Below are 18,040 nucleotides of genomic sequence, written 5' to 3'. Positions count from 1 at the left end.
CTTCTACCGCGGTAATTATGTGAAATTAAATGAATTATATCCCAACTTCAGAAGATTTGCCTTTACCTTTACAGAGCTCTTTGGTTCCTCCTATCAGTCTGTAGCTTCTCATATTGAGGTCAAAGTTCAGATCTACCATAACTGACTGACACCTGCTGGCCTCAGGTTTGCAACCAGCTTGTGACTGAGAAACCAGTAACCTGCTCCCAGATGATGACATGAACTTGTTAGTTCCTCTGCCCATTTAGTAGCTGATGTATTGTAAAAATATGCTAGAAATGATGCACTAATCCAGTCATGTTTACATAGAAACAACCAGACTTTGTTTGTGAGACTTGCGGTCACGTGGGTCGGTTGTGGGCGGAGCTTGGTAAGGTCCATTTCAGCCTAAGGACACTGGTTGGGGAGTGGGGGGGGACAAAGGCGGCTAATGAAGACGAGCTACAGATGTGGAGGATGATGATGAGGACCAGCCACCAGAGGAAGAAGCAGATGAAATATTCCCAAAGAAAATTAGGTAAGTCATTTTTGTGTTACTATTTTCTCCAGGTAAGTGGGGAAGGGGGAGCAGGAATCAACATCCACCAGCTGAGTTAATAAGTTACGTTTTAGACACCTAATTGTTGTCAAATGAAAAACTGGTGTTTATTCTATTTATTTAATAAACTTCTTAAGCCATAAGCCAGAGTATCTGGTTGGAAATAATTTCAAATGTTCATTAAGTGAAAAGATCCTAAATCTATACATTAAATGATGCAATCTGAATAACAGGCTGTATGAATTTCTGTCAAACAAATATTCAGAATAATTTTGCTCAGCTCTAGTCATTATGCTAATTGTATTAATAATTGCACTTTATAACAACCAGTCATGCTAACTAGACATTTGTCTGCCAGTCTACCATCCTGACAGTTTGCAGCAAGGGACATTTTTAAAATGGTATTTAAATAAATTCTGAATTAAGATCACATTGTTTTTTGTTTATTGGTTTTTGAAGTGACCTCAGTGGATTGAGTCTTCACCCACTGTGAGAATGTCCTGAAGAGATTCACCAAGTTTGAATTCACCATGATTAACTATAACAAGAACAGCTATAATTTCTGAGCATTTCCTTCAAAGCTCTGCTTCCTGGACATGAAGACGTTAGACTATAACGAAGGAGATGGCTGACATGATCAGAGCAAAAATGTTAGGACTGTTGAAAGAACTGATTTCCTTCAGTTAAAGAATAATTCATTCTGTTTTAGTTTTTCAATCAGTATTTTAGAATTACAATATACTGACCAGAAGTTAAACCCTCTGTTTGAAGAAGTAATCTTTTGTTTTATTCCAATGTACAAAGAGTTTGTTCTACAGCTCTGATGGTAGTTATAAGTAGTCCAGTGTTTTCCACTTCACTTGAGGTAAGACTTAACATTAATAACATGTTAATATAGCACGTGACACTGTAATGACACCTTCATAACTTGTTCCACTTGATGTAAGAGGAATTATTAATGACTCTGTTAATAAATCATTTGACAGTATAATAAAGCTTAATGAAATCTTTACTGTTGGTCCTACTTGTTCCGCTTTATTTCAGGTAGGGGGAAATATTAATTACTGTTAAAGCTTTTGACAGTGTAATAACACTTAATGACATTATTATGACTACTATTATGACAGATGATGATTCTTGGTTAATGTCAAGTTGTCATAATGAAGACATTTTGAATAATGTCGACTTTGTATTAAAAATGTCATGATTTACCAAATGACACTTTATGACAACAGTCATAAATATTCATGAAGACTTTCTCATGTTTATGACAGTCTTATTCACACCCTGTCAAAGTGTTACCCCTGTTTTCTCCTGTAGTTTCCTGTAGTTTCTCGTCCCCAGCTCTGTGTTTTCATGCAGTTGAGCTGAAAGTTATTTGTCGTCTCCTCCCAGCAGCTAATGGGTTTCTGTTCATCCTCCTCACTGAGCGTCACATCCTGGAGGAGATAATTCGACACATAAAGCCACTTTCTCCCTTAAGTAATAATGATCTGCTAAGAGTTGTTTGTCTCCGCTTTATTGCGCTGTCCTGCTTGTTTCATTAGTGGATCTATTTAGTTTTTTTACTCGGCTGCGGTGGGGGCGCTGTGACACGCTGAGCCCTCTCATCTGGCCGCTGCATTAGTGATGAAACCGGAGCGTCCTCTCCTTCAGACCGGTTCTGAATCATCAGCGCCGCCCGTCCTCCATTCAGCCTCTGAAGGCCCAGCCTCACTCAGCTTTCTCCAGATGAAGAGGACGCTTTGTGTTTGATGCAACCCGGCAGAGACACATACACTCACCGCCTGCAGCTCATCCTGCAGTTTTCTGGTATTCCAGGAACTGCGTCGCTCAGTTACCAGGAAGTAGGTGTGATGTCACACATCCGAGCGGCGCGGTGTCTAGCTGAAGGTGTTGATGATCGCTTCCTGAACAGGGCAGCCTGACATGTTCATCGCATCGTAACAGGACAGAGTCTGAGTTCATCCAAACCCCTTTACTCTGAGACCCCTGATTAAAACACAAGCAGCCGCCTTCTGAACAGAACCAGAGTCCAGATGTTCTGGTTCTGTGGAGAAGCAGCTCAGAAATGGTCGGAGATTTAGATCAAAACACATAATTATAATAATTTTAGTTTCTAATCCACTTTAAATTTATAGAAATCTTAAAGTTTAACAATTAATAAAACAGAATAAAAACCTACGACATTAAAATATAAATTAAACATTAAAAATTAAAACATGTTGTTTAAAAGGAGAAAAAACATTTATGGGTTAAAATGGCCTAGTCAAAGTGCAGTCCTGAATCCAGCTGAGAATCTGTTGGAAGACGTGAAAATGGATGTTAATCTCAGTCGCTTCAAAACCTGGAGTTTAAATCTGGTGGAAACCTGCAGCTGATGGTTCACTAACAAGCACTCCACACCTTTCAGATCCAGTCATTGTCTCTCACCTGCTGTCTGTTGATCCGTCTCCATAAACCCCACGAATATTTAGAAGTTTGTGGTTTTAACTCAAAAAGTGTGAAAAGAAGAACCTTGAAATGAGTCACCTGTTGATTCAGAGACGACTCACCTGGAATCATTTCCTCGTTAACGACCTCCATCACCTGAGCAGGAGCCTGAACCTTCAGCTGTGATCGAACCCGAGGGTTTGTCCTGATCGGGTCCAGATTCTTGTAGCTCTGATAGGGGTCTTAACGGGTTTCTGAACGCTTGGAGTCGTGATGTCATCAGTCTGACGTTACCTGGAAGCCTGAGGTGGAGCCGTCGCTTCTCCCTCTGCTCACAGCGAACCGGGCCTAACGGATTAGAACCACATGCTGGTTCTTTTCTGCTGCCTCCATTCAACATGTGGCTTCTGATGGGAGACCGGTTCTGGTTCTGGATGGTTCTGGTTCTGACTTTAAACAGGTTTTTGTGTGTTTTTACTGGTGGTAGCATTCTGTAACAGCAGCAGGCTCTCTGCCCAGGACGGCACACAACAGGGGGTCACCGCCAGACAGAGCTCAGGTTCTGCTGGGCTCAGGTTCTGCTGGGCTCATTTGTCAGATTTAAAGAAGCATTTAGACCTTACAGCTGGTATGAAACACACTTCTCATTCAAACAGTAACTGTTTTAAATGTTTCTGGTCTGATGCAATGTGTTCATGTTTTCATGTGTTCATGTCTTCATCAAGCAGGAATCATCATAACTAACTAATATTGTCTAGAAAGCAGCAGACTGTGAAATGAATCACTTTGCGTTCAGGTTTTGTAATATTCGACATTGTGGAATATTACGATACAATCACCTACAGCGCCACCTTTTGGTCTGATCGGTGTGTTTTTGTGTGGGCCCCATCCTGGGGCCCTGCCCAGCGCAGCTTAGACTCAGGGGCCGCCCCTGCTGTAAGTATGTGGATTTATCTCCGAGTTTTATGATTTTCTCTCCACGTTGTCATGGTAACCGGACTCTCTGGACAGGAAGTGGATTACCTGTTGCCTCTTCACTTCACTAATGAACACTAAACTGTAGTTTTATCTGGCCCGTGACGTCAGCCGCCTCCGCCCAATCAGCGCGTTTTCACAGACACCTTGTGGGTAATCGGCTTTGGCGCTCGAAGCTGTGTGTCCAGCGCCACGCTCTGCGCGCTCTCTGCGCCAGAAATAGCACCAGCGGGCTCTCTGCGGCAGCCTGACACTTGATCGGATTCCCGGCCGCTGCTCCACGGCGCTGCGCTGAGGAGCCGCCGGAAGAACCCCCCGCGGACCGGCTTTTACGCAGACAAGCTCCGGAGTTTGTTGGGTCAGGGTTCGGAGTTCTGTCCCTGCAGGACAGTTCTGTTCAGGGGAACCAGGATGTTATCTCTCTGGTGCGGGTTTCTCAGCTTTTGCGTGCTAATCTGCGCTCAGCCGGATGATGGGAAGCGGTACATCTGCCGCGCAGTGGCAGTCAGCGGCGACGCCGGCTGCCCGGTGACTTTACTGCCGGACCTGAGCGCCGGCGGCCAGGAGGAGGAGCTGCGGAACACCGTCATGCAGCTTCGGGAGACCATCGTCCAGCAGAAGGACACCATCTCCAAGCAGCTGGGCACCATCAACGAGCTGACCACCAAGCTGTCCCTCTGCGCCTCGGCCGCCAGCGACCGGAAGTCCGGCAAGGGGGGCGAGTGGGGGAAGGACAAGCAGAACACGATGGGAGACGTTCCCACGGACCCCAACGACTCCATCGACAGCCTCGGAAAAACCATGCAGGGGCTCAAGGAGCGGCTGGAGAACCTGGAGGTGAGCTGGAGCGCATGCGTAAAACCGAGCTTCGCTTTCTGGGAATCAGGAATTAAATCCGTTTGTCTAATTTGACTAATCAGCAATAATGAATTACAGAATAGATATTTTTAGCATCAGAAGCACGACTGAGTCAGAACCCAGATGGTTCTGAATGCCGTAATAGACCAGAACCGAACCACTTTACCTGAACTGAACTACTTTACAAGACCTGAACTGAACTACTTTACTAGCTCTGAAATGAACTACCTTCCCTGAACTGAACTGCTTCCCCTGGCTCCCTGGTGGTGATGTAAGGCTCCCGCAGGAAGCAGAGGTGTGACCAAGTCACTGTGTTGCAAGTCTCAAGTAAGTCTCAAGTCTCTGTCCTCAAGTCCGAGTCAAGTCTCAAGTAAAGACAGGCAAAAGTCGAGTCAAGTCTCAAGTCAGGAACCTTTAATTTCAAGTCATTTCGAGTCGTTTTTATTTTTTATTTTTTTAAATAATTTGCAATTATACATAAAATTCAAATAATAGACCATTTGTTCTTTTTAAAATATGTATTTGAGGTTCATTTGTGATCCTCTTATTCATCTGGTATTCTTCAAATCTGTCAGAAGTAAACAGATGTCAGAAAATAAATTACAGCCTTTCATGAATTACATTTGACTTCAGTTTACTCCTTCTATTCATAAATAAACATCAACACTACAACAATCATAGTTTTCAAAAAATGAAATAAGTATAAATGAAGTTATCACAAGTAAACTCAGGAAGGTCTGGTGCATTTATTTTTCTGCTTTTATTTCTAAGTATGTTAGTTTCAGTCCTCCGTAAATATGGGACAGATATTCTAAACACAAAATTTATTTGGGACAGTCACTGTATTTGGTCTTTTTTTTTTTTCCCAGCAAAGCTATACTACTTGGAAATGGGTTCTGTGCGACATGTGACAGTCACGCCGGTCAGTGCATTAAGTCAAAAACAGTTGACTTAATGCACTGACTGCAGTAAACAATATATTGTCAATATAATTTCCCAACGTAGATGTCTTCAAATACACCAACCATCCTTAGATGATACTAGACCCGGCTCATCATCATGATGGGACAGAGAGACTCTGTTCCCTGTGTTCAGGTCCAGAATCTGCTTTCTGTTCCGGAGCCCCGCTCACTATCCACCGGCTTCCTGAGCTAACACGGTGCACATTATTTGTGGAGGCATTTGAAGGACCGGATTTATGGTAAATCATCACCAATTTAACCCGGAGTACACATGCTCACACGAAGTTAGCTAAAGTCAACTATCTTACAGCAAAAGAAAAGCGCCACCTACCGATCTCTGTGAAGCTTCAAATGCCGGACAAAGTTGGACGTCGTGGCATCTCCATCCGATATTCTCTTCTTGCATGTTTTACAAGTTGCAGTTCGTTTTTTAGTCGAAAGTTCATAACCTACGTAGCCAAAAGAAATTACTCGCGGAAGCATATTCGAGCGGTTATTTCGTATTTCGTTCCCTGAGCTCTGCAGCTTTGCCGCGTTTTTTTAAACGTCCAAATCCTGTTAATTTGATTGGTTGTGCTGCAGCTACGTACACATACATACATAAGGAGAGAGGAAAACCATAGTGACGGTCTGCGCATATTGATACGGAGTGAGTGACATTAATTAATGACGCCACTTTATAAATAATGTGTTTTAAATTTTAAGACTTTGAGTAAAAAATATCAAGTCTTTTCAAGTAAACAGCTTCAAGTCGAGTCAAGTCCCAAGTCAATGGCATGAAAGTCAAAGTCAAGTCCGAGTCTTTGACCATTTTTTCAAGTCAAGTCTCAAGTCGTGATTTTAACGACTCGAGTCTGACTCGAGTCCAAGTCATGTGACTCGAGTCCCCACCTCTGGCAGGAAGTCTCCTGATCTGTAATGCTGCACTTCCTGTTTGATCTGCAGCAGCAGCAGATGAGGGCCAACTTGTCGGGCGCCTCGTTCCCCAGCGAGCTGCGGGAGCTGCTGCAGCGCCGCCTGGGGGAGCTGGAGAAGCAGCTGCTGAAGAAGGTCAGCAGTCTGGAGGAGGAGAAGAGCCAGCTGTCCAACGCCACGGCCGCCTACCGGCTGAAGACCGAGAGCACGCTGAACGCGCTGGTGGAGAGGATCAGCGAGCTGGAGAAAGGTACGCCGGCCTGCAGCCACCAGGCACTCAGAGCTCCCTGCTCCCAGATCTCAGGCCTGAATACCTGAAGCTGTGTGTTGACTCTAGATTTCTGACCCTAGATCAGTAACTCTAGATTGTTCCTCTTTAATATCTTCAGTTCCTGCTCAGCAGCAGAACGTTGGTTCTGATAAAATGCACGGAGGTTTGTTGGGAATAAATTGGCAGAAAAAAAAAAATTGATTTGAATTTTTGCAAATCCAAGTCCAGCTGAGCTCAGAGGGAAGGTGAGAGCAGAACGTCCGGCGGACGCTTTAGGCTCTAACCCTGCTGCCGTCTGTCCTAACAGGGGCCGGAGACTTTAAGTCCCCTGAGCAGTTCAAGCTGTCCCTCCCCCAGAGGACCAACTACCTGTACGGCCGCATCACCAAGTCCCTGCCGGAGATGTACGCCTTCACGCTCTGCATGTGGATCAAGTCCAGCGCCAGCCCTGGCGTGGGAACGCCTTTCTCCTATGGAGTTCCGGGCCAAGCCAACGAGATCGTCCTGATCGAGTGGGGCAACAACCCCATCGAGCTGCTCATCAACGACAAGGCAAGTGTCCGGCCGCAGCAGCCGGGGCCAATCAGGCCGCCATAGAGGCCACTAACGCTAACGGGTCGCTATAAAGGCCGCTAATGGGTCGCTATAAAGGCCGCTAACGCTAACGGGTCGCTATAAAGGCCGCTAATGCTAATGGCTGCTATAAAGGCCGATAACGCTAATGGCTGCTATAAAGGCCGCTAACGTTAACAGGCCTAAAGCTAATGGGCACTATAAAGGCGACTAAAGCTAACAGGACGCTAACGCTAATGGCCAATAACGCTAATGGCTGCTATAAAGGCCGCTAATGCTAATGGCTGCTATAAAGGCCGATAACGCTAATGGCTGCTATAAAGGCCGCTAACGTTAACAGGCCTAAAGCTAATGGGCGCTATAAAGGCGACTAAAGCTAACAGGACGCTAACGCTAATGGCCAATAACGCTAATGGCTGCTATAAAGGCCGCTAACGCTAATGGCCGCTATAAAGGCCGCTAATGCTAATGGCTGCTATAAAGGCCGATAACTCTAATGGCTGCTATAAAGGCCGCTAACGTTAACAGGCCGCTAACGCTAATGGCCGCTATAAAGGCGACTAAAACTGACAGGACGCTAACGCTAATGGCTGCTATAAAGGCCGCTAATGCTAATGGCTGCTATAAAGGCCGCTAACGTTAATGGTCGCTATAAAGGCCGCTAATGCTAATGACTGCTATAAAGGCCGCTAACGTTAATGGCTGCTATAAAGGCCGCTAATGCTAATGGCTGCTATAAAGGCCGCTAACGTTAATGGTCGCTATAAAGGCCGCTAATGCTAATGACTGCTATAAAGGCCGCTAACGTTAATGGCTGCTATAAAGGCCGCTAACAGTGGCCAACAGGCCACTATAAAGATTGCTAACAGGACATGTGGTTGTGCTGCAGGTGGCCCAGCTGCCGCTGGAGGTCCGGGACGGGAAGTGGCACCACATTTGCATCTGCTGGACGACCCGGGACGGCCAGTGGGACGCCTACCAGGACGGAGACAAGCTGGGCGCCGGAGACAACCTGGCAGCTTGGCACCCCATCAAGCCTGGAGGAGTCATCATCCTGGGGCAGGAGCAGGTAGCAGAAGGTCACAGGGTCAGGGGGCCTGAGGGTCAGAGGTCACAGGGTCAGGGCTTTGTGCGGGAACCTCTCGGTATTTTGTGCAGCACAGGAGGAACCCGCTGTGACTCCAGGCTGCGGAAGGTCTTTAAAGCTTTTCAGTTTAGACAGAACGGAAACCAGCTGGGGTCAAACCCGGAGGTAAAGGTCATGAACTCTAACAGAACCTGGCTGACAACAGGAAGCAGGCTTCCTGGTTAGCACCCAACTCAGAACCAGAACCAATGATTCACCTTGGTGAACCAGAACATCTGGAGCTCTGCTGGCCTCAGCTAAGGTCAGAGGTAATGATTCAGAGAGAAAATGGCCTCCCTGAGAGACCAGAACCAGAACCACCACTGACCCAGACAAACCCAAAGACCTGCCTCAGACTGACCAGAACCAGGGGGGAAGTAACTAGTTACATTTACTCCTGTTGCTGTAACTAAGTACAGTCAGTACCTACACTTTTACTTTGACTTGAGTATTTTTCCAGTGAAGTATTTTACTCAGTTACATTAGAGATCTTAAAGAGAAGTACTGATCCTGCTGGGAAACCCAACCAGTATGGTTCCAGTTCACTGTGATGGAGGAACCAGTTCAATTGGGAGGAAGGCGGCAGCTTTCCCATTCCCACCAGTTGCATGTGATCATCCCAATAATGATAACCATAATATCAGGCCAATCAGGAGCGTCCCATTCTGACCAGAGCGCTCTCGTTCACTTGCTAGCTGCTAGCCGCCGCTGTGTTTGTCCCTCGCAGGACGTGGTAGGCGGCCGGTTCGACGCGGGCCAGGCCTTTGTGGGGGAGCTGAGCCAGGTGAACATCTGGGACCGAGTCCTGAAGCCGGCCGAGATCCGCTCCATGGCCAACTGCAGCGCCTACCTGGCCGGGAACGTGGTGGCCTGGCTGCCCGGCAGCGTGGAGGTGTTCGGCAGAGGCGCCTCCAAGCGCCCCCTGGAGGTCTGCCAGGAGCGGCTCCCCAACTTCTAGAGCGCCGTCACCATGGCAACGCCGTCCTGGACTTCCTGTCAGAGTTTACATCTCCATTGTTTGGTTCGAGCTTTTAATGTGAAAGTTTCTGAAAGCTCTTCATGCAGGCTCTTCACGAGCGGCTGGATGAACAGACGGATGTCTGTTCATCCATCCGTCTGTTCATCCATTCACCCGTTCATCCATCCGTCTGTTCATCCATCCATCTGTTCATCCATCCCCCTCCCACTGGTAGTAAAGTCAAAGTCTGTCTAATCTGAAATGATCTGTGGAAAAGTTTTCCCTGATGTGTCTGAACCCCTTCATGGAACTCTGTGTTGCAGCAAATATCCAGCCTGCTTCCTCTTCCTCCTCCTCCTCCTCTTCTTCTTCCACTTTCTCCTCCTCTTCCTCGCTCCCAGTAGGCCAAAGAAAGAGGAGAACAAAGGAACCAATGTTCTTTGTTCTCCAAAGGACCAAAGGAACATTGGGCATTTCTCGTCACTAACTGCTGTAAATGATATTTATCTTCATGTTGTTGCTGTGTTACACTGTAGAAAATGAGCCTATAAAAAGCTTTAATATGTATTTTTATGAATCTAAATTGTTACTTAATTTTGTGAATTCCCATCATTAGGTTTTACAGTGTTGGCGCCTCGTCACATGGCCTTCACAGACGTCTAAGTGCCATTAAATGTTTGGTTTTTTTACCTGTTTTGACATCACAGAAAGAGAATAAAGATGATACATGTCGCTGCAGCTGTTTTCCATGCGTTTGTAGTAGTAACGTTACCTTCCATGTGTTTTTGGGTTTAGCATTAGCTTCCATGCGTTTTTGAGTTTAGCATTAGCTTCCGTGCGTTTTGGGTTTAGCATTAGCTTCCGTGCGTTTTTGAGTTTAGCATTAGCTTCCGTGCGTTTTTGGGTTTAGCATTAGCTTCCGTGCGTTTTTGGGTTTAGCATTAGCTTTCGTGTGTTTTTGGGTTTAGCATTAGCTTCTATGTGTTTTTGGTTTCAGCTCTGTGCAGAGCAGCAGGACGAACCTTTCTGGGTTGTTTACCCGCTGTCTCGGATCTGTTAAGCTGCTGAAGCAGGTGTGACGTGAGTTGGTAATGACACAGGTTGCGTGGGATCTTCAGGCTCAGTTGGCACAAACAGCAACAACAGGTGCACTATGTGGTATTAGCAACGCTTAACTGGTGAAAGGCCAGAAGGTCAGGTGAGAAGCCCCACCACCTTGGTTTCCTCCAAAGCTGTTCAGGAAAATGAAATGTTTTAATTTCATCTAAGACTTCCTAACTTACTGAATATTTGATCATTTCTAAACCAGATGGGCGCTTTATTAGGTATACCTGTTCAGCTGGCCAATCAGCCTACAGATGAGCTCAGGTATCCTAATAGCAGCCATGTTGGGGGTTCTAATGGTGGAGCATTGTTTGACCCTTTGAAGGCTATTTCTCATCCACAAGGTGGACATTCAAGCAGACGCCAGAGAGAGGCCTCTTCTACAGATTTAGACAAGGCTTCAAGGCGAAGTGACCGACTTTCGGCTACTAGACGACACCAAACACGAGTCAACAGCGCAACAAGCTGCAGGAGTTTGGCAGAGAGGATTTGTTGTTGGAACAACACAACCACAACAGCAACTCTTAACAGTCTACAGTTAGATTTCGCATGGAAATCATGCTAACATATTAGCATGTTTCACTAGAACTTTCGATTCTAGCACCATTTGCTCTGACTGCTGGGTTTAATACTCATGAGGTTCTGGGCTTTCTTCCGGTACCTGCCAACTAGACTCACATGATTTCTGGTCCTGATCCCCTAAACTAAAATTACCGTTTGAGGTTTACTCCAGGTAAGATACTGACTTCTCAAACACAGAACCCAGAACCCAGTCTACGCTTTTTGAACAGCTCCTTCAGTTCTGATTGTTTAAACATGAGCTGCACATCAGCCACTCATTTATTAAATCCATTTAAATGTCAACCTCTCTGAGTCGATCAGTCATCAATATTTAATCACTGCTCAGCATTTCCTCTCATAGACAAACAGAAACAGACATTACTAGTCGATCAGCTTTATTTAGGATGACAGCCATAACGGGATGAGTCTGGTGACTCACATGGTCACTGGTAGAAATCCAGAAAACCAGGAGGAGGAGATGTGAGGAGCAGTTCTGACTGAGGAGGTTCCAGTCCCAAACTCAGGTGAGTAAAGGTGAACATGTAGCTCCATGTAGCTCCTGGGCGGCGTTCAGCAACGGTACTGGCTCCCAGGCTGCAGGATGAGGGGAACTCTCTCTCCTTTCTCCACAGAGGAGAAGCTGAGAATGATTTTAGAGTCTTGGTCCTTCAGAAACGTGGCGTTGCTGGAAGCGGCAACCTGCAGGACGGACATAAACCCACCCAGTGTCAGCAACCGGCGACACGAAGCGAAGCTGCAGATCTACAATTTGACTAGAAACGTCTGCACACTGTAGGAAACTATAATATACTATAATATACTACATTATGCCACACTATATTATAACATGTACTTTACTATGCAACACTGTGCGATTCTACACTACCACTGCACTGCTCTATACTACAGTACATTATACTAGAATATGTTAAATTAAACACTACACTATTCTATAATACAGTGCAACACATTACAGTGTACTATGTAGATACTACTACTAGCTGTACTATCATACTTTACTATTACCACACTATGCTGCCCTGTACTATATAATACTACAATATTCTAGATCACAACACACTATACCAAGTACTACTACTAACTAAACTATGTCATACTATATTATACTATAGTATAATGCTAGTAAATTATTAGCACTATACTATGCTAATATTATACTACTAGCATAGTATAAAACTGTGCATTGGCATAGTACAGAGTATTATGCTAATGGAGCATTATTCCAGCTGCCGCCATGTTGGGCTGGTTGTGTGTCGTACCTGTGAGCTGTTTAGTTGCCGAGGGCGACAGGCGATGGCGAGGATGAAGGAGAAGGTGGCAGCGAGAACGGCGGCGCAGCTCAGGATGAACAGCAGGTGGCAGCGATCTGCAGAAACACCCATGTCAGCCTGAAACACCTCATGGTTTCATCGCCTCATCACCTCACACAGCGACAGCAACAATGTTACTACAGATGGTAAAATATGAAGCCATTCCTCTGACAAGAATCTCAGTAATCTGGAGCTGAAACAAGAAAAAACCCGAAACCAGGAACCACAGCAGCTCCATAAGTTTCTAATGGGACCAAATGAAGGAAAATTATCTCCTGGAGTTCGTTTTGGTGAAAAATCCGGAATCTCTGGACCACAGGGATAAACGGATCAGACCGGAACCGATCCTTCAGCCACGACCGCCATGTGGGGCCGGTCCGGTTGGGCTCACTGTGGGGCCGGTCCGGTTGGGCTCACTGTGGGACCGGTCCGGTTGGGCTCAGTCTGTTGGGAAGCTAAAACGTTCCAATGAAAGCTACAGATGAATCGCTTGCTGTTTTTCTGCTCTGAGTTTTCTGCCAACGTTCTTCCTGGTTAAAGACTCGGATATTTCTGATGGACCATTTCTTCTTCTATGGTGTTGGTGCGGGTAAGGGTTAGGGTTAGGCTCACTGTTCCTCGTGACCTTGAGACTGAAGGTCGCCCGCAGCGCGCTCACGGCGTTGCGGGCGCTGACGTCCAGGCAGTGCAGGCCGGACGAGCCGAAGGTGTGGCTCAACCGCAGGCTGGCGGCACGCAGCAGGGTCAGCGTGCAGCCCGCCGCCGGGTCCGGGGCGCAGTTCCTCAGGAACCGCCAACAAACCCACATGGGAGGACTGGACACACAGCAAGGAACCGGGTCAGAAAACAGAACCGGGTCCCGACCGGCGGACAGGTTCTGGTGCTGCTCACCTCCCGTCCAGCTGCAGGTCCAGGCTGGAGTTCTGGTTCACGCTGTAGTCCGACGGCGCCACCAGCTGGATGCTCCTGACCGCATCTGGAGTGAAATCCCAGACGGGTTGTGAGGGTTTGGACCCAGCTGGTACCGGGTCATCAGCTGTCTGCTAAAGTATTCACACCCCCTTCACAAACACAAGAGAAACGGAGAGGGCCTCTCCCCCCTTTAGTCTGATGCCCATAAATACAGCTAATGTGGAAATGCTAACATCCTGAGCTAACTGTTAAAAATGTTCTAATAAAATGCAAAGTCACATTTTTCCTGTAACTGGATCTTCAGTCAGGAACGATGAAAGTTTCAGCTGAAGCTGGATTTCATCGTTTCCATCAGAACTTCCAGGAAAAATCTGCATCAGAAGTTTAACAAACCCAGCACTTGGACTTCCTGGGCGTAGACTCCAGTAGGAGCGAGCTGCGGCGGGTCGCCTCCGACGTTCAGCCGCAGCGTGTAGTTTCCTGACTCTGAGTATCGGTACTGGACCACCGGCTCGGTTCCCCGGATCACCTCTCTGCACCAAAGAAGACAATAAACACGAGACGGAGCAGAACGGAGCCACAGGACGGCGCAGTACCCGTTCCCCAGGTCCCAGGTGTAGCTGAACCCGGCCGAGCCGAAGTTCCTCTCAGGATCCAAGAATTCAAACACGGTCTCCGTGGCAACCCCTGACGCCAGTGCTCCCGAGTCTCTCAGGTAGGTGGCGCCGCCCTCCGTCTGGTAGAAGAGCAGCCTCCCAGCGACGCGCTCTGCCGTAAACACACCAACGAGTTCCAGGGTCAAAAAACAACCAAACCGCTGGCGACTGCCGAGGAGCCGCTGGACGACGTACCCGGGTCCGTCAGGGCGGTGGCCTCCGTCAGGGCGGCGGCCTCCGTCAGGGCGGCGGCCGTCAGCAGGAGGCGCAGCAGGAACCACGCAGGATGCGCTCTGCAGAATAAAACGCTCAGAAAGGATTCTGGGAGGAAAACAGCTTCAACACCACAGAAGTTGTTACCTGTCCATGTCTGCTGCTGCTCTGCTCCAAACGGCCCAGCGCTCCGACCGAGGAGGCAGCGAGGGTGGAGTCAGGGTGGAGCGTCAGCCTGCTCTCTGAGCTCCAGAGCTAAAGCCTGAAATCGGCAGCATGCGTTCAGTCAGGAGGCAGCAGAAACACAAGCAGCTTTTGAAGGAGGTTCTGGTTCCGTCACGCTTTCTCACGGTTAATTAATGTTGATCTAATAATTTCCTCTGAAACACAAATCAGAGCTGAACGCTCAGCTGATGTTTGGTTTTTCTAACGGTTATAGAGCTCAAAGTGGCTTTTCTGAGAATGATTCGACTTCCAAGCAAACCATGAAGAGCAGATGAAAAGGTTTGGCCTTTGTGTTTCAGTTCTGGTGTCAAACAGCTGACCCAGAACTTTTCTAAGGTCAGGAATGGTCAAATCCAGAAAACAAGCACAGAAAGCAAACTTTTCTCTTAGAGCTCCAAACATGGAAACTGAGACCAGTGGGGCGAGCGGCCATCGGGAGCACCGGGACGGCTGTGGCCCAATCAGGACGCTGGGTTCAGGTCACACTTCATGAAATAAAAGCCTCATGTCCCTGCTAAAGCTCCCAAACACTGCAGATCATTTTGCTGGTGGACCCAAAATGAGGCAGGAACTGGGATTGTGTTGAATATTTTAATGGGAAAAATTACAAAGAGCTTATAAGAACCACAGGGAGCCAGAGCCGAACAAAAACCTGAATCCAGAACAAAAAGTGAACAGGAGAAACCAGGAAGTGACAGGTTTAATACTGTGCAGCTGAAAGCTGGAAGAAAATCCCTGGGCTGATGAGCTAACGGGTCACAGGTGTGAGGAGAGAGAGGGCGTGGCACAGGGGGCGAGGGAGAGCACACAACAGGGGAACTAGGAATATGAACCTAAACATAACCTGTAGAAAAGAATAAAGTAGAATCACTGAGGAAAGACGAACTGGAATAAAACAGAAACCTGCTGTCAAAACAGGATCTGCACAAATCATATCAATAAGACTGGAATATGGAAAACGCTTAAAATGATTCATAATGTTTCTTATGGATGGCGATGTGATTTGTTCACAGATTGATTTTGATGATGAGAGCTGATTCTCAGCCTGATGAACATTTTCGCATCAAATGGCAGAAATATGGAAGGACAGCTTCTGGATGAAGAAATCTCATTTTACTGAACTGACTTTACTTCCAACAATCACTGCAATATAAACACAACCAAAGATGTTCTGCCTATGACTCCACGCTCTACTTCAGCCTCATTTCATAATAATTGATAATGAGGATCAATGAGGGATTATTATAAACAATCAGTGCAGAGTTTTGGCCTACATGACGCATCTCCTGTCCTCCACCAACCACAGGCCGCCCCCTGCAGGCCACTGAAGCAACAACATGTCAGCCTGTAAAAAACGGCATCTGAACATTTTTACTGCTGATGTCAATAATTTAAGTATTTTAATTCATCTCATCGTTTCATTTAGATGAGATGTTCTAAATGTTCATTTAGAGAAATCCATCCATCCAGGTCTGGAGGGTGCTGAACTCCAGACCATTTGAATCTTTTCATTTTCAGACAAGTGGTACCACCAGCCAAGAACCCCCAACTGACACAGATTGATGAATGTGTTACTGGAGAGTTAGATTTGAGTAAAGTGGGCTCTTTATGAATAATCTTTGCAGTCTTAACCTTTGTTGTGACATAATGAATGCATAAGGTCAAACAGTCCAGTGACGCCAGATGAGGAAGGTCATCAGAAAATGCACGCCCTGCCATGTGAAGATGTTGGATGGTAATGTGTTATAAGCAAGGATGTAACTTGGGGGGTCAGGGGGGGTCAGGGCCCTGATGTACCACAGTCACTGGGAGAATAAAACCAAAACTTACGTGTGAATGCCAGACAGTCTTATTCAAGAAATTAGGATATACATCCTGATCAGGTTGTCAGATTAACAGCACCTTTAGAAAATAACCTTTTAGCATTTAACTATGAAATATAAATATGTTAAAACATCTAATTAATCTATATAAAGTCTTTCACTTGGTGATGGAACTACTAACAAAGGAACTTTTCAGTCATATTCTAATTTATGGAATGAGTCTGTATTTGCTGAGTATATTTGCTTTAATATAGCAAATATTAAAGATGCAAAAACCTTTTTTGGGTCTGGTTGGGGCATTTGGTGAGTAGAGTTATCACTATCACTGGATTCAATAAAATGTGGCTTAAAGCTGAGATGCTGATGTTTGGACATGTAAAATATATATTTTCTCTGAATATAAATCTATAAATAGTTTTTTCTGTCAGTTCTGTAAAGATACAAGAGAGAACAAAGCGAATTTCTCTTTTATATTGACTAATAATTTTATTTTATTTAATAGTCGCTGTAGGAGTCATGGTTTAAAATTTAACAAACTTTGTTTCCTATATGCTTTATGAAATATTTCATTCTATTTGATGATTGATCTGAATATTGCTACGTTCAATCATGCAATTAGTCCAGGGAAAATGTAGAAAAACGGGTGATTGCGCAGAGCAAAGATTAAGTTCAAGTGAATCAGGAATTAACACTAAAAACTACAAAACACAAAAAAGTCAAAACACCAAAGTAATCGGCTGAACTCGAAGGTTGATTAGCTACTTCAACACCTGAACTGATTACCTGTCAGAAAATAGTTCACCTTATTTTGTGTTAATTGAACCGAAATACTCCGAACTGCGCAGCAAGAGTACATGTTGATAAAAGCTAAGCTAGCATAGCTAACCTACGCTCCACTTTCTGATACATGTTTAATGAAGGCTTTTCATTAAAAAATGAAGTGAAGTGATTCCCTTGGACCTTGTTATCTTGCTGTCGTGGCATTTTCAGTTCAAATTTTGCGTCCCTATTTTAGATTCTTTGCTTGATTGGGTCATTTTCCCGATATTCCTGACTCAATGCAAAGCAACAGTGAGTCACGTGATGTCCAACCCACTGGACACTGAGCGGACTTACCGTTTACGTTTTACAAAGGAATTTTAAAATTCATTAACTAACTGTTAATGCTTTGAATACAGCGCAGATGCTGCCGAGTTACTGTCCGCACATAGAAGCAGACACGTAAAGAAAAAGAAAAAGAAAGGAGCAGGAGGTATTGGTGGGGACATGTCCACACCAGTCCTTCAGGAAGTTACGCCTATGGTAATATGACATTTTCTACAGAATGACACACATCCTCTGAGCTGTTGGTGTGACTTTCATATCTGTATGACACCATTTGAGCTGAAAAACAGGGCATGCAATTCTCGGCACAACACTGGGAGCCAGTGACTCCAGTGCGCGGCCTCCGCCACCACAGTTTGGCACAACGTGAGCCGTCCCGTCCTTCCAAACAGACTCCAGGTCCTGTCATGGATGGTGGCTCAGAGGATCCTTCCGGTCAGAGCCGCCACGCATTCCTGACCCTGTTGTGGCATTACCCGCCCACAGAGTCGCTGTGCCTCTG

General features: G+C 46.0%; 2 protein-coding genes across 2 annotated transcripts; one reads left to right on the top strand and one right to left on the bottom strand.

Annotated features, from left to right (window-relative positions):
• The first annotated feature begins 1,766 nt into the window (after positions 1–1,766).
• nptx2b (neuronal pentraxin IIb) lies at positions 1,767–10,343 on the top strand. Its single transcript, XM_032573331.1, has 5 exons — positions 1,767–4,783; positions 6,712–6,931; positions 7,260–7,504; positions 8,415–8,594; positions 9,379–10,343. The coding sequence occupies exons 1-5, from the start codon at positions 4,358–4,360 to the stop codon at positions 9,607–9,609; spliced, it is 1,302 nt and encodes a 433-aa protein (XP_032429222.1). The 5' UTR covers positions 1,767–4,357; the 3' UTR covers positions 9,610–10,343.
• A 1,309-nt stretch (positions 10,344–11,652) lies between these two features.
• tmem130 (transmembrane protein 130) lies at positions 11,653–14,666 on the bottom strand. Its single transcript, XM_032574262.1, has 8 exons — positions 14,534–14,666; positions 14,369–14,466; positions 14,114–14,285; positions 13,911–14,050; positions 13,497–13,581; positions 13,218–13,420; positions 12,555–12,661; positions 11,653–11,973 (listed from the first exon to the last, which is right to left on the bottom strand). The coding sequence occupies exons 1-8, from the start codon at positions 14,539–14,541 to the stop codon at positions 11,845–11,847; spliced, it is 942 nt and encodes a 313-aa protein (XP_032430153.1). The 5' UTR covers positions 14,542–14,666; the 3' UTR covers positions 11,653–11,844.
• Between the last annotated feature and the right edge of the window lie 3,374 nt (positions 14,667–18,040).

Source organism: Xiphophorus hellerii, chromosome 10 (assembly GCF_003331165.1).
Source record: "Xiphophorus hellerii strain 12219 chromosome 10, Xiphophorus_hellerii-4.1, whole genome shotgun sequence".
In the NCBI taxonomy this organism is placed as follows: Eukaryota; Metazoa; Chordata; class Actinopteri; order Cyprinodontiformes; family Poeciliidae; genus Xiphophorus; species Xiphophorus hellerii.
Note: the sequence above shows the minus strand (reverse complement) of the source record. Positions and strands in the feature narration are given on the sequence as shown.

Bases quoted from the DNA above. Each gene is read 5' to 3' on its own strand.
- nptx2b (XM_032573331.1), top strand. From the start codon at position 4,358: ATGTTATCTCTCTGGTGCGGGTTTCTCAGCTTTTGCGTGCTAATCTGC. The intron at 4,784-6,711 runs GTGAGCTGGAGC...TTTGATCTGCAG, and splicing joins AGCGGCTGGAGAACCTGGAG to CAGCAGCAGATGAGGGCCAA. The intron at 6,932-7,259 runs GTACGCCGGCCT...CTGTCCTAACAG, and splicing joins GATCAGCGAGCTGGAGAAAG to GGGCCGGAGACTTTAAGTCC.
- tmem130 (XM_032574262.1), bottom strand. The intron at 13,421-13,496 runs GTGAGCAGCACC...CTGTGTGTCCAG, and splicing joins GACCTGCAGCTGGACGGGAG to TCCTCCCATGTGGGTTTGTT. The intron at 11,974-12,554 runs GTACGACACACA...TCCGTCCTGCAG, and splicing joins GGCAACTAAACAGCTCACAG to GTTGCCGCTTCCAGCAACGC.